The sequence below is a fragment of the Heterodontus francisci genome, chromosome 6 (assembly GCF_036365525.1).
Source record: "Heterodontus francisci isolate sHetFra1 chromosome 6, sHetFra1.hap1, whole genome shotgun sequence".
NCBI classification, from domain to species: domain Eukaryota; kingdom Metazoa; phylum Chordata; class Chondrichthyes; order Heterodontiformes; family Heterodontidae; genus Heterodontus; species Heterodontus francisci.
In genome coordinates, this window is record NC_090376.1 from 119,237,715 (window position 1) to 119,253,787 (window position 16,073).

The 16,073-nt window shown below is 52.7% G+C and overlaps 1 protein-coding gene across 1 annotated transcript in view; it reads right to left on the reverse strand.

Annotated features, from left to right (window-relative positions):
* Positions 1-9,655, reverse strand: part of pros1 (protein S) — a 93,174-nt gene extending 83,519 nt beyond the window's left edge. Inside the window, exons 1-2 of the mRNA XM_068034189.1 lie at positions 9,515-9,655; positions 5,956-6,113 (exon numbers count right to left, since the gene is read on the reverse strand). Of these exons, the coding sequence (XP_067890290.1) occupies positions 5,956-6,113; positions 9,515-9,578 (222 nt within the window). The 5' untranslated portion in view covers positions 9,579-9,655. The remainder of the gene's footprint in view (positions 1-5,955; positions 6,114-9,514) is intronic.
* Between the last annotated feature and the right edge of the window lie 6,418 nt (positions 9,656-16,073).

A 16,073-nucleotide genomic window follows, 5' to 3' on the forward strand; every position in this document is an offset into this window, starting at 1 on the left:
CTCAGTACTGGCCCTCCGACAGTGCAGCGCTCCCTCAGTGCTGGCCCTCCGACAGTGCAGTACTCCCTCAGTACTGACCCTCCGACAGTGCAGCATTCCTCAGTACTGACCCTCCGACAGTGCAGCGCTCCCACAGTACTGACCGTCCGACAGTGCAGCACTACCTCAGTACTGACCCTCCGACAGTGCAGCACTCCCTCAGTAATGACCCTTCGACAGTGCAGCACTCCCTCAGTAATGACCCTTCGACAGTGCAGCACTCCCTCAGTACTGTCCCTCCGACAGTGCAGCACTCCCTCAGTACTGTCCCTCCGACAGTGCAGCACTCCCTCAGTACTGACCCTCCGACAGTGCAGCACACCCTCCGTACTGACCCTCCGACAGTGCAGCACTCCCTTCGTACTGACCATCCGACAGTGCCGCACTCCCTCAGTACTGACCCTCCGATAGTGCCACACTCCCTCAGTAATGACCCTTCGACAGTGCCGCACTCCCTCAGTACTGACCCTCTGACAGTGCAGCACTCCCTCAGTACTGACCCTCCGACAGTGCAGCACTCCCTCTGTGCTGACCCTCCGACAGTGCCGCACTCCCTCAGTGCTGACCCTCCGACAGTGTCGCACTCCCTCAGTACTGACCCTCCGACAGTGCAGCACTCCCTTCGTACTGACCCTCCGACAGTGCAGCATTCCCTCAGTACTGACCCTCCGACAGTGCCGCACTCCCTCAGTACTGACCCTCCGACAGTGCAGCTCACCCTCAGTACTGACCCTCCGACAGTGCAGCGCTCCCTCAGTACTGACCCTCCGACAATGCAGTACTCCCTCAGTACTGACCCTCCGACAGTGCAGCATTCCTCAGTACTGACCCTCCGACAGTGCAGCGCTCCCACAGTACTGACCGTCCGACAGTGCAGCACTCCCTCAGTACTGACCCTCCGACAGTGCAGCACTCCCTCAGTAATGACCCTCCGACAGTGCAGCACTCCCTCAGTACTGACCGTCCGACAGTGCAGTACTCCCTTCGTACTGACCCTCCGACAGTGCAGTACTCCCTTCGTACTGCCCCTCCGACAGTGCAGCACTCCCTCAGTAATGACCCTCCGACAGGACAGCACTCCCTCAGTACTGACCCTCCGACAGTGCAGTACTCCCTCAGTACTGACCGTCCGACAGTGCAGCACTCTCACAGTACTGACCCTCCAACAGTGCAGTACTCCCTCAGTACTGACCCTCCGACAGTGCAGCACTCCCTCAGTACTGACCCTCTGACAGTGCAGCACTCCCTCAGTACTGACCCTCCGACAGTGCAGCACTCCCTCAGTACTGACCCTCGGACAGTGCAGTACTCCCTCAGTACTGACCCTCCGACAGTGCAGTACTCCCTCAGTACTGACCCTCTGACAGTGCCGCCCTCCCTCAGTACTGACCCTCCGACAGTGCCGCACTCCCTCAGTACTGACCCTCCGACAGTGCAGCGCTCCCTCAGTAATGACCCTCCGACAGTGCAGCGCTCCCTCAGTACTGACCCTCCGACAGTGCAGCGCTCCCTCAGTACTGACCCTCCGACAGTGCAGTGCTCCCTCAGTACTGACCCTCCGACAGTGCAGCATTCCTCAGTACTGACCCTCCGACAGTGCAGCGCTCCCTCAGTACTGACCCTCCGACAGTGCAGCACTCCCTCTGTTCTGACCCTCCGACAGTGCCGCACTCCCTCAGTACTGACCCTCCGACAGTGTCGCACTCCCTCAGTACTGACCCTCCGACAGTGCAGCACTCCCTTCGTACTGACCCTCCGACAGTGCAGCATTCCTTCAGTACTGACCCTCCGACAGTGCCGCACTCCCTCAGTATTGACCCTCCGACAGTGCAGTGCTCCCTCAGTACTGACCCTCCGACAGTGCAGCGCTCCCTCAGTACTGACCCTCCGACAGTGCAGTGCTCCCTCAGTACTGACCCTCCGACAGTGCAGCATTCCTCAGTCCTGACCCTCCGACAGTGCAGCGCTCCCACAGTACTGACCGTCCGACAGTGCAGCACTCCCTCAGTACTGACCCTCCGACAGTGCAGACTCCCTCAGTACTGACCCTCCGACAGTGCAGCACTCCCTCAGTAATGACCCTCCGACAGTGCAGCACTCCCTCAGTACTGACCCTCCGACAGTGCAGTACACCCTTCGTACTGACCCTCCGACAGTGCAGCACTCCCTCAGTACTGACCCTCCGACAGTGCAGCACACCCTCCGTACTGACCCTCCGACAGTGCAGCACTCCCTTCGTACTGACCATCCGACAGTGCCGCACTCCCTCAGTACTGACCCTCCGACAGTGCCGCACTCCCTCAGTACTGACCCTCCGACAGTGCCGCACTCCCTCAGTACTGACCCTCTGACAGTGCAGCACTCCCTCAGTACTGACCCTCCGACAGTGCAGCACTCCCTCTGTACTGACCCTCCGACAGTGCTGCACTCCCTCTGTACTGACCCTCCGACAGTGCAGCACTCCCTCAGTAATGACCCTCCGACAGTGCAGCACTCCCTCAGTACTGACCCTCCGACAGTGCAGTACTCCCTTCGTACTGACCCTCCGACAGTGCAGCACACCCTCCGTACTGACCCTCCGACAGTGCCGCACTCCCTCAGTACTGACCCTCCGACAGTGCCGCACTCCCTCAGCACTGACCCTCCGACAGTGCAGCACACCCTCAGTACTGACCCTCCGACAGTGCAAAGCTCCCTCAGCACTGATCCTCCGACAGTGCAGCACTCCCTTCGTCCTGACCCTCCGACAGTGCAGCACTCCCTCAGTACTGACCCTCCGACAGTGCCGCCCTCCCTCAGTACTGACCCTCCGACAGTGCCGCCCTCCCTCAGTACTGACCCTCCGACAGTGCAGCACTCCCTCAGTACTGACCCTCCGACAGTGCAGCACTCCCTCTGTACTGACCCTCCGACAGTGCCGCACTCCCACAGTACTGACCCTCCGACAGTGTCGCACTCCCTCAGTACTGACCCTCCGACAGTGCAGTACTCCCTTCGTACTGACCCTCTGACAGTGCAGCGCTCCATCAGTACTGAACCTCTGACAGTGCAGCACTCCCTCAGTACTGAACCTCTGACAGTGCAGCACTCCCTCAGTACTGACCCTCTGACAGTGCAGCACTCCCTCAGTACTGACCCTCTGACAGTGCAGCACTCCCTCAGTACTGACCCTCTGACAGTGCAGCACTCCCTCAGTACTGACCCTCTGACAGTGCAGCACTCCCTCAGTAATGACCCTCTGACAGTGCAGCACTCCCTCAGTACTGACCCTCTGACAGAGCAGCACTCCCTCAGTACTGACCCTCTGACAGTGCAGCACTCCCTCAGTACTGACCGTCCGACAGTGCAGCACTCCCTCAGTACTGACCCTCCGACAGTGCAGCGCTCCATCAGTACTGACCCTCCGACAGTGCAGTACTCCCTCAGTACTGACCCTCTGACAGTGCCGCCCTCCCTCAGTACTGATCCTCCGACAGTGCCGCACTCCCTCAGTACTGACCCTCCGACAGTGCCGCACTCCCTCAGTACTGACCCTCCGACAGTGCAGCGCTCCCTCAGTACTGACCCTCCAACAGTGCAGTGCTCCCTCAGTACTGACCCTATGACAGTGCAGAACTCCCTCAGTACTGACCCTCTGACAGTGCAGCACTCCCTTCGTACTGACCCTCCGACAGTGCAGCACTCCCTTCGTACTGACCCTCCGACAGTGCCGCACTCCCTCAGTACTGACCCTCCGACAGTGCCGCACTCCCTCAGTACTGACCCTCCGACAGTGCAGGACTCCCTTCGTACTGACCCTCCGACAGTGCCGCCCTCCCTCAGTACTGACCCTCTGACAGTGCAGCGCTCCATCAGTACTGAACCTCTGACAGTGCAGCACTCCCTCAGTGCTGAACCTCTGACAGTGCAGCACTCCCTCAGTACTGACCCTCTGACAGTGCAGCACTCCCTCAGTACTGACCCTCTGACAGTGCAGCACTCCCTCAGTACTGACCCTCTGACAGTGCAGCACTCCCTCAGTACTGACCCTCTGACAGTGCAGCACTCCCTCAGTACTGACCGTCCGACAGTGCAGCACTCCCTCAGTACTGACCCTCTGACAGTGCAGCACTCCCACAGTACTGACCCTCTGACAGTGCAGCACTCCCTCAGTACTGACCCTCTGACAGTGCAGCACTCCCTCAGTACTGACCGTCCGACAGTGCAGCACTCCCTCAGTACTGACCCTCTGACAGTGCAGCGCTCCATCAGTACTGACCCTCCAACAGTGCAGCACTCCCTCAGTACTGACCGTCCGACAGTGCAGCACTCCCTCAGTACTGACCCTCTGACAGAGCAGCACTCCCTCAGTACTGACCCTCTGACAGTGCAGCACTCCCTCAGTACTGACCGTCCGACAGTGCAGCACTCCCTCAGTACTGACCCTCTGACAGTGCCGCACTCGCTCAGTACTGACCCTCCGACAGTGTCGCACTCCCTCAGTACTGACCCTCCGACAGTGCAGGACTCCCTTCGTACTGACCCTCCGACAGTGCCGCCCTCCCTCAGTACTGACCCTCTGACAGTGCAGCACGCCCTCAGTACTGACCCTCGGACAGTGCAGCACTCCCTCAGTCCTGACCCTCTGACAGTGCCGCCCTCCCTCAGTACTGACCCTCCGACAGTGCAGCATTCCTCAGTACTGACCCTCCGACAGTGCAGCGCTCCCTCAGTACTGATCCTCCAACAGTGCCGCACTCCCTCAGTACTGACCCTCCGACAGTGCCGCACTCCCTCAGCACTGACCCTCCGACAGTGCAGCACTCCCTCAGTACTGACCCTCCGACAGTGCAGCACTCCCTCAGTACTGACCCTCTGACAGTGCAGCACTCCCTCAGTACTGACCCTCTGACAGTGCAGCACTCCCTCAGTACTGACCCTCCAACAGTGCAGTACTCCCTTCGTACTGACCCTCTGACAGTGCAGCGCTCCATCAGTACTGACCATCCGACATTGCGGCACTCCTTCAGTACTGACCGTCCGACAGTGCAGTACTCCTCAGTACTGACCCTCCGACAGTGCAGCACTCCCTCAGTACTGACCGTCCGACAGTGTCGCACTCCCTCAGTACTGACCCTCTGACAGTGCAGCACTCCCTCAGTACTGACCGTCCGACAGTGCAGCACTCCCTCAGTACTGACCCTCCAACAGTGCAGCACTCCCTCAGTACTGACCGTCCGACAGTGCAGTACTCCTCAGTACTGACCCTCCGACAGTGCAGCACTCCCTCAGTACTGACCGTCCGACAGTGTCGCACTCCCTCAGTACTGACCCTCTGACAGTGCAGCACTCCCTCAGTACTGACCCTCCGACAGTGCCGCACTCCCTCAGTACTGACCCTCCGACAGTGCAGGACTCCCTTCGTACTGACCCTCCGACAGTGCCGCCCTCCCTCAGTACTGACCCTCTGACAGTGCAGCGCTCCATCAGTACTGAACCTCTGACAGTGCAGCACTCCCTCAGTGCTGAACCTCTGACAGTGCAGCACTCCCTCAGTACTGACCCTCTGACAGTGCAGCACTCCCTCAGTACTGACCCTCTGACAGTGCAGCACTCCCTCAGTACTGACCCTCTGACAGTGCAGCACTCCCTCAGTACTGACCCTCTGACAGTGCAGCACTCCCTCAGTACTGACCGTCCGACAGTGCAGCACTCCCTCAGTACTGACCCTCTGACAGTGCAGCACTCCCTCAGTACTGACCCTCTGACAGTGCAGCACTCCCTCAGTACTGACCCTCTGACAGTGCAGTACTCCCTCAGTACTGACCCTCTGACCGTGCAGTGCCCCCTCAGTACTGACCCAGTACCTTCTGACTTAGGTGAGTGTGCAACCCACTGAGCAGACCCACTGCACTATAAAGAAGATGAAGTACTTACTGTTTCTGGATTGTTCTCAAATACTTCCCTGGCTTCCTCTTTGTTGCAAAATTCTTCAATGCATTCCCGCTCTAACATGCCCTGTTTGTGTTCCTCGAAGATCACGTTTGCTCGCCGTTGTCTGTTGAGAAACTGTGACGCTCGTTGGTGTGACAGGACTGTGTGCATGCAAACACTCTAGGTCAGGCTGTTGCTCACTCACTCAATGCACAATTTCATCATCTACATTAAAAGTTCATCAGTCAAAGGTTCTAAGGGCAGATTTTACCAATTTCCTGGGAGTTTGTGCTGATGATCCAAGTGTAGAGTGTGGATTCTACCAGATATTCTCTTCATTGTCCATCTCGTTCAATTCTACATTACAACAATGACTAGTCTTCAAATGTAAATCATTGGCTGTAAAGCACTTTGGAAGACCTGAGGTTGTGAAAGGCACTATAGAAATGCAGGTTTTTCCTTACCAATTGCTTTTATAACTGAGTGGCCACCAGCAGGCCTTTAGTATCACCAATGACACCTTTCATGGCCATTTGCTTTGGGTACCACCTCACAACTTATATTCCTGAGCCCTGATTGGTTGTACATGGGTACATGGGTATGGAGGTGTAGTCGATAGACAAGAAAAGAAAGTACTCCCAATGATTATCGTGTCATTTGTGATCTCAGGACTTCACAAAGCACTTTACAGATAATGATGTATTTTTGAAATGTAGTCACTGTTGTGAGGTAGATGTTTTGTTACTAATGCAATAATCCAGAGGATGAGATTTCTTATCCCAACAATTTAAATTTTTTTTTAAACTCTGGCAATAAAAAGCTGTTCTCAGTTAATGTGACCCTGAAGCTGTCCGATTGTCTTGAACACCCAGCTGGTTGACTAATGTCCTTCAGCGAAGGAAAGCTGCCGTCCTGACATGGCCCAGCCCGTGTGTGACTCCAGTGGTTGACTCTTACCTTCAATTCGGAAGTGGCCGAGCAAGATACTCAGTGGTATCAAACTGCTACTAGAATTGTAGAGGTTCAGGAAGTAAGTACACAACAAGCTTCATAGGGACCTAGGGATGAGCAATAAATACCAGAGTGCACCCGGGCCATAGCATATTCAGGAGCCAGATGGGTGGGGACAGTGGGGTTTGCCTGTCCTGTGCACAGGCCAGAAAGAGGAGACATACTGGGGTCAATACATGGCCCAGAAATGCCATGCAATTCACCAATATAGCCCTGAGGACAAAAAACTTGCAGACCCTTGAGTACGTGAGAAGGTCAATATGGACTGAAAGTATTCTCTTGCTAATTGTTTGCTTTTTTGATGTCCTTAATTAGCTAACGATGTAGCAACCTCGATACTTCAATAATAATGTAGATAAGAAAACAAAAAAATGCTGGAAACACTCACCATGTCAGGCAGCATCTGCAGGGAGAGTGATGTTAGGCCAGCTTCTCTCTCTGCGGATACTGCCTGACCTGCTGAGTATTTCCATCATTTTCTGTTTTGATTTCCAACTTCCAGCGTCTGGCATATTCTGCTTTTGTGATGATGTAAGGAGCTCATCAGTTATCTAACACGGGTAAGGGGAGTGGGGATTCCAAGGGATATCTTTTGTAACCTGACACTGATTTGTGGAGTTTATTTTCTAATCAAGTAACACATTCACCGTGTGAAATCTATTCTGTTCCGCACATTCCTACAGGGAGGAGTGGGGGGACAGTTACAAGCAGACAGACCTCAGCCCAAAGTGTGGTCTAATTTCTCAATGCCACAATAATGATAGGCAGCATCAATTCAATATCTCTGCCAGGAGGTGCTAACACTGCCTTTAAACGCACAGACATCATAAACATTATGGCTACAAGCAGACCTCCAGTGGCATTGCTCTTTGTGAATAAAATAACATGAGCTGGAATCTGAGATATTTACTCACAGTTTTGTACAATTGGAGATTTCAGTATTGAACAAGAATGGGAAGTTGGGGAGGGCACCATGCACTAGTAGGGGTCAGATTGGGGTTTGGGAGCAGGGGTCATGGGATGTTAGGAGCATCGCGGAGAAAAAGATGTGCAGTTGTGGAATGTGGGAGAGGCAGTCACAGAGTTTGCGAGCACTGCCAACTGAACACCAGGATCTGGTAGGGAGAGCAGGTCAAGGAGAGGGCAAGGTAGAACAGAACTTTCTTCAACTGACCCTATCTTGTGGTCAGTTGCGTCAAGAAACTGTGACTTTGATTTATGTTATTTATGGCTCTCTATTCTGGTGGGAATTTTGTTTCAAGACTCTCGAGGACTGCTGGTTGTACCCAACAAACAAAAACAACTTGCATTTATATTAAAAGCAAAATACTGCGGATGCTGGAAATCTGAAATAAAAACAAGAAATGCTGGAACCACTCAGCAGGTCTGGCAGCATCTGTGATAAGAGAAGCAGAGTTAACGTTTCGGGTCAGTGACCCTTCACGTTAACTCTGCTTCTCTTTTCACAGATGCTGCCAGACCTGCTGAGTGGTTCCAGCATTTCTTGTTTTTATTGCATTTATATTATACTTTTAATGCGGTAAAACATCCCAAGGTGCTTGATAGGAGCGTTATCAAACAAAATTTGGTAAACATGGTCAAAGAGGTAGGTTGTCAGAAGTGTCTTACAGGGGGGAAAGTGAGACAGAGAGGTTTAGGGAGGGAATTCCAGAGCTCAGGGCCCAGGCAGCTGAAGGCACGGCCGCCAATGGTGGAGTGATGGAAATCAGGGATGCTCAAGAGGTGGGAATTCAATGAGAACAGATATCTGGGAGGGTTGTGGGGCTGGAGGAGATTACAGAGACAGGGAGGGGAGAGGCCATGGAGGGACCTGGAAACAAGGATTAGAATTTTAAAGGGCATTTACACTGTGATACTCTGCAAAATACTGGTGGGGATTGTCCTGGGTGAGATGAGCAGCTTTACTGACCTCTGCAATCTGAACTCCCCTTAACATGGTTTCATTTGCAAAGGCTGCTCTTTTAATCTGATTGTCATGTGGGAATATTAAAAAGATGAAATGAAATGTGCAAAACAAAAACACCTCAATCAATTGAACAAGTTCCTATTTCCGGTACAAGACAATGGGCTGAATATTTCAGTCTGTGCTTCAATCAGGAAAAGTGTAACCATTTAATATCAGGACCCACTGCACCTTTCAACATTCAGTGATTTACTTTCTCTCTCTCTCCTGCCCATCTCATTTTACCCTGATTTATCTGAACGGGGTGAGAAATGAGTTGGAATCGGAGATATTTACTCACAGTTTTGTACAATTAGCTAGTCAAACAATTCTTAAAAAGCAGTGAAATGGGACCAGGATTATAGATTGTGGCCTTGGTCTAAATACAAACACTCTGGCAGAAACATAACTGGTTAACAGCAGACACAAACCCTCCTGGGGGAAAGGTTACAGCATTATGTGGACAAAAAATGCATCAAAAACAAGAGAGATTGCTGCTCCTCCAAACCCCTGCGATTTGTCCCTGTGTTCCTGCTGGAGGAGCCAGTGTGTCTCCGGGACACAGCGCAGTAAACAGCAGATACTCACAGGACACTGACTCGCACAGCACAACAAGGCAGAAAAGTCCCGCAAACTGCAGCCCCCCGGGCATGACGAGAGGGAGAGAGGCGGACAGGCACCGGGATCCGCGACCCGTCTCCGGCCGAGGGTCAGCGATCTGCAGCAGCGGTGGGAGGAGCGGGGGCTGGAGCTGGGCGGAGAGTGCCCAAATACTGCTCGAATCAGAGCCCTGCAAAACAGAAAGGATACTTGGGGGGATGTTAGGGGGTGGCCGGTCTGTATGTTTGTGGGGTAAGTATGTTTGTGGGTTTTGTGTTGGAGGGGGAGGGGTCAGTATGGTTGTGGGTGGGGCAGTATGTTTGTGGGGGGCAGTATGTTTGTGGGGTTTGTGTTGGGGTCAGTATGTTTGTGGGGTTTGTGTTGGGGGGGGTCAGTATGTTTGTGGGGTATGTGCTGGGGGGGTCAGTATGTTTGTGGGGTTTGTGTTGGGTGGGTCAGTATGTTTGTGGGGTATGTGCTGGGGGGGTCAGTATGTGGGGGTCTGTGTTGTGGGGTCAGTATGTGAGTGGGGTTCGTGTTGGAGGGCTCAGTATGTTTGTGGGGTTTGTGTTGGGGGGTCTGTATGTTTGTGGAGTTTGTGTTGGGGGGAGTCAGTATGTTTGTGGGTATCTATGTTGGGGGGGTCTCAGTATGTTTGTCGGGGTCTTTGTTGGGGGAGGTCAGTATGTTTGTGGGAATCAATGTTGGGGGGGGGGTCAGTATGTTTGTGGGGTTTGTGTTGGGGGGTCAGTATGTTTGTGTGGTTTGTGTTTGTGGGGTTTGCGTTGGGGGGGTCAGTATGTTTGTGGGTATCTATGTTGGGGGATTAGTATGTATGTGGGGTTTGTGTTCGGGGGATTAGTATGTATGTGGGGTTTGTGTTCGGGGGGTCAGTATGTTTGTGAAGGTCTGTGTTGGGGGGTCAGTATGTTTGTGGGGTTTGTGTTGGGGTGGTCAGTATGTTTGTCTGGTTTGTGTTGGGGGGGTCAGAATGTTTGTGGGTATCTGTGTTGGGGGGGTCAGTATGTATGTGGGGCTTGTTTTGGGTGTTCATTATGTTTGTGGGGTTTGTGTTGGTGGGGTCAGTATGTTTGTGGGGTGTGTGTTGCGTGGGTCAGTATGTTTGTGGGGTTTGTGTTGGGGGGGGGCGTCAGTATATTTGTAGGGTTTGTGTTGGGGGGTTCAGTATGTTTGTGGGGGTCTGTATGTTTGTGGGTATCTGTGTTGGGGTGTCAGTATCTTTTTGGGGTATGTGCTGGGGGGTTCAGTATGTTTGTGGGGTTTGTGTTGCGTGGATCAGTATGTTTGTGGGGTTTGTGTTGGGGGGTTTAGTATGTTTGTGGGGTTTGTGTTGGGGGGGGGCGTCAGTATATTTGTAGGGTTTGTGTTGGGGGGTTCAGTATGTTTGTGGGGGTCTGTATGTTTGTGGGTATCTGTGTTGGGGTGTCAGTATCTTTTTGGGGTATGTGCTGGGGGGTTCAGTATGTTTGTGGGGTTTGTGTTGCGTGGATCAGTATGTTTGTGGGGTTTGTGTTGGGGGGTTTAGTATGTTTGTGGGGTTTGTGTTGGGGGGTTCAGTATGTTTGTGGGGTTCGTGTTGGGGGGTTCAGTATGTTTGTGGGGGATGTGTTGCATTGGTCTGCATGTTTGTGGGGTTTGTGTTGCGGGGGGTCAGTATGTTTGTGGGGTTTGTGTTGGGGGGCGTCAGTATGTTTGTGGGGTTTTTGTTGGGGGGGTCAGTATGTTTGTGGGGTTTGTGTTGGGGGGTTCAGTATGTTTGTGGGGGATGTGTTGCATGGGTCTGCATGTTTGTGGGGTTTGTGTTGGGGGGGTCAGTATGTTTGTGGGGTTTTTGTTGGGGGGGGTCAGTATGTTTGTGGGGTTTGTGTTGGGGGAGAATGTTTGTGGTGTTTGTGTTGGGGTCAGTATGTTTGTGGGTATCTATGTTGGGGGGTCAGTATGTTTGTGGGGGTCTGTGTTGGGGGGTTCAGTATGTTAGTGGGGTTTGTGTTGGGGGGGGGTCAGTATGTTTGTGGGGTTTGTGTTGGGGGGTCAGTATGTTTGTGGGTATCTATGTTGGGGGGGGGTCAGTATGTTTGTGGGGTTTGTGTTGGGGGGGTCAGTATGTTTGTGGGGTTTGTGTTGGGGGGTCAGTATGTTTGTGGGGGTCTGTGTTGGGGGGTTTAGTATGTTTGTGGGGTTTGTGTTGGGGGGGTCAGTATGTTTGTGGGGTTTGTGTTGGGGGGTCAGTATGTTTGTGGGGGTCTGTGTTGGGGGGTTTAGTATGTTTGTGGGGTTTGTTTTGGGGGGGTTAGTATGTTTGTGGGTTTTGTTTTTGGGTGATCAGTATGTTAGTGGGGTTTGTGTTGGGGGGGTCAGTATGTTTGTGGGGTTTGTGTTGGGGGGTCAGTATGTTTGTGGGGGTCTGTGTTGGGGGGTTTAGTATGTTTGTGGGGTTTGTTTTGGGGGGGTTAGTATGTTTGTGGGTTTTGTTTTTGGGTGGTCAGTATGTTAGTGGGGTTTGTGTTGGGGGGGTCAGTATGTTTGTGGGGTATGTGTAGGGGGCGTCAGTAAGTTTGTGGGGTTTGTGTTGGGGGGGGTCAGTATGTTTGTGGGGTTTGTGTTGGGGGGGGTCAGTATGTTTGTGGGGTTTGTGTTGAGGGGGGGTCAGTATGTTTGTGGAGTTTGTGTTGGGTCTCAGTATGTTTGTGGGTATCTATGTTGGGGGGGATCAGTATGTTTGTGGGGTTTGTGTTGGGGGGGTCAGTATGTTTGTGGGGTTTGTGTTGGGGGGTCAGTATGTTTGTGGGGGTCTGTGTTGGGGGGTTCAGTATGTTAGTGGGGTTTGTGTTGGGGGGGGTCAGTATGTTTGTGGGGTATGTGTAGGGGGCGTCAGTAAGTTTGTGGGGTTTGTGTTGGGGGTCATTATGTTTGTGGGGTTTGTGTTGGGGGGGGGGTCAGTATGTTTGTGGGGTTTGTGTTGGGGGGGTCAGTATGTTTGTGGGGTTTGTGTTGGGGGTGGGGTCAGTATGTTTGTGGGGTTTGTGTTGCGGGTGTCAGTATGTTTGTAGGGTTTGTGTTGGGGGTGTCAGTATGTTTGTTGGGGGGTCAGTATGTTTGTGGGTATGTGATGGGGGGGTCAGTATGTTTGTGGGGTTTGTGTTGCGGGTGTCAGTATGTTTGTGGGGTTTGTGTTGGGGGGGTCAGTATGTTTGTGGGGTTTGTGTTGGGGGGGTCAGTATGTTTGTGGGGTTTGTGTTGGGGGGGTCAGTATGTTTGCGGGGTTTATGTTGGGGGGGTCAGTATGTTTGTGGGGTTTGTGTTGGGGGGGTCAGTATGTTTGTGGGAATCTATGTTGGGGGGCGTCAGTATGTCTGTGGGTGTTGTGTTGGGGAGCTCAGTATGTTTGTGGGTTTTGTGTTGGGTGGGTCGGTATGTTTGTGGCGGTCTGTGTTGGGGGGGTCAGTATCTTTGTGGTGTTGGGGGGGTCAGTATGTTTGTGGGTATCTATGTTGTGGGGGTCAGTATGTTTGTGGGGGTCTGTGTTGGGGGGTCAGTATGTAGTGGGGTTCGTGATGGTGGGGTCAGTCTGTTTGTGGGGGTCTGTGTTGGGGTGTCAGTATGTTTGTGGGGTTTGTGTTGGGGGGGGTCAGTATGTTTGTGGGGTTTGTGTTGGGAGGGTCAGTATGTTTGTGGGGTTTATGTTGGGGGGGTCAGTATGTTTGTGGGGTTTGTGTTGGGGGGGTCAGTATGTTTGTGGGTATCTATGTTGTGGGGGTCAGTATGTTTGTGGGGGTCTGTGTTGGGGGGTCAGTATGTAGTGGGGTTCGTGATGGTGGGGTCAGTCTGTTTGTGGGGGTCTGTGTTGGGGTGTCAGGATGTTTGTGGGGTATGTGCTGGGGGGCTCAGTATGCAAGTGGGGTTTGTGTTGGGGGGTGGTCAGTATGTTTGTGGGGTTTATGTTGGATGGGTCAGAATGTTTGTGGGTATCTATGTTTGGGGGGTCAGTATGTTTGTGGGTATCTATGTTGGGGGGGTCAGTAAGTTTTTGGGGGTCTATTGGGGGGGTCAGTATGTTTGTGGGGTTTGTGTTGGGTCAGTATGTTTGTGTGGTTTGTGTTGGGTCAGTATGTTTGTGGGGGTTTGTGTTGGGGGGCTCAGTATGTTTGTGGGGGTTTGTGTTGGGGGGCTCAGTATGTTTGTGTGGTTTGTGTTGGGTCAGTATGTTTGTGTGGTTTGTGTTGGGTCAGTATGTTTGTGGGGGTTTGTGTTGGGGGGCTCAGTATGTTTGTGGGGGTTTGTGTTGGGGGGCTCAGTATGTTTGTGTGGTTTGTGTTGGGTCAGTATGTTTGTGTGGTTTGTGTTGGGTCAGTATGTTTGTGGGGTTTGTGTTGGGGGGCTCAGTATGTTTGTGTGGTTTGTGTTGGGTCAGTATGTTTGTGGGGTTTGTGTTGGGGATCTGTATGTTTGTGGAGTTTGTGTTGGAGGGGTCAGTATGTTTGTGGGTATCCATGTTGGGGGGGGTGTCAGTATGTTTGTGTAGGGAGGTCAGGATGTTTGTGGGGTTTGTGTTGGGGGGGTCAGTATGTTTGTGGGGTTTGTGTTGGGGGGGTCGGTATGTTTGTGGGTATCTATGTTTGGGGGGGTCAGTATGTTTGTGGGGTTTGTGTTGGGGGGGTCGGTATGTTTGTGGGTATCCATGTTGGGGGGGGTGTCAGTATGTTTGTGTAGGGGGGTCAGGATGTTTGTGAGGTTTGTGTTGGGGGGGTCAGTATGTTTGTGGGGTTTGTGTTGGGGGGGTCGGTATGTTTGTGGGTATCTATGTTTGGGGGGGTCAGTATGTTTGTGGGGTTTGTGTTGGGGGAGTTCAGTGTGTTTGTGGGGTTTGTGTTGGGGGGGTCAGTATGTTTGTGGGGTTTGTGTTGGGGGGGGGTCAGTATGTTTGTGGGGTTTGTGTTGGGGGGGTCAGTATGCTTGTGGAGGTTGTGTTGGGGGGGATCAGGATGTTAGTGGGGTTTGTGTTGGGGGGGTCAGTATGTTTGTCTGGTTTGTGTTGGGGGGGTCAGAATGTTTGTGGGGTTTGTGTTGGGGGGGTCAGTATGTTTGTGGGTATCTATGTTGGGGTCACTATGTTTGTGGTGGTCTGTGTTGGGGGGTTTAGTGTGTTTGTGGGGTTTGTGTTGGGGGGGTCAGTATGTTTGTGGGGTTTGTGTTGGGGGTGTCAGCATGTTAGTGGGGTTTGTGTTGGGGGTGTCAGTATGTTTCTGGGGTTTGTGTTGGGGGGGTCAGAATGTTAGTTGGGTTTGTGTGGGGGGGGTCAGTATGTTTGTGGGTATCTATGTTGGGGGGGTCAGTATGTTTGTGGGGGTCTGTGTTGGGGAGTTCAGTATGTTGGTGGGGTTTGTTTTGGGGTGGTATGTTTGTGGGGTTTGTGTTGGGGGGGTCAGTATGTTTGTGGGATTTGTGTTGGGGGGGGGGGTCAGTATGTTTGTGTGGTTTGTGTTGGGTCAGTATGTTTGTGGGGTTTGTGTTGGGGATCTGTATGTTTGTGGAGTTTGTGTTGGGGGGGTCAGTATGTTTGTGGGTATCTATGTTGGGGGGGGTCAGTATGTTTGTGGGGTTTGTGTTGGGGTGGTCAGTATGTTTGTGGAGTTTGTGTTGGGGCTCAGTATGTTTGTGGGTATCTATGTTGGGGTCAGTATGTTTGTGGGGTTTGTGTTGGGGGGGTCAGTATGTTTGTGGGGCTTGTGTTGGGGGGTTCAGTATGTTTGTGGGGTTTGTGTTGGGGTCAGGATGTTTGTGGGGTTTGTGTTGGGGGTGGGGTCAGTATGTTTGTGCGGTTTGTGTTGGGGGTGTCAGTATGTTTGTTGGGGGGGTCAGTATGTTTGTGGGGGTCAGTATGTTTGTGGGTATCTATGTTGGGGGGGTCAGTATGTTTGTGGGGTTTGTGTTGGGGGGGTCAGTATGTTTGTGGGGTTATGTTTTGGGGGGGTCAGTATGTTTCTGGAGTTTGTGTTGGGGCTCAGTATGTTTGTGGGTATCTATGTTGGGGGGGGTCAGTATGTTTGTGGGGTTTGTGTTGGGGGGGTCAGTATGTTTGTGGGGCTTGTGTTGGGGGGGGGGTCAGTATGTTTGTGGGGTTTGTGTTGGGGTCAGGATGTTTGTGGGGTTTGTGTTGGGGGTGGGGTCAGTATGTTTGTGCGGTTTGTGTTGGGGGTATCAGTATGTTTGTTGGGGGGTCAGTATGTTTGTGGGGGTCTGTGTTGAGGGGGTCAGTATGTTTGTGGGGATCTGTGTTGGGGGGTCAGTCTGTTTGTGGGGTATGTGTTGAGGGGTCAGTATGTTTGTTGGGTCTGTGTTGGGGGGTGTCAGTATATTTGTTGGGTTTGTGTTGGGTCAGTATGTTTGTGGGGTTTGTGTTGGGGTGTCCGTATGTTTGTGGGGTTTGTGTTGCGGGTGTCAGTATGTTTGTGGGGTTTGTGTTGGGGGGGGGGTCAGTATGTTTGTGGGGTTTGTGTTGGGGGGTCAGTATGTTTGTGGAGTTTGT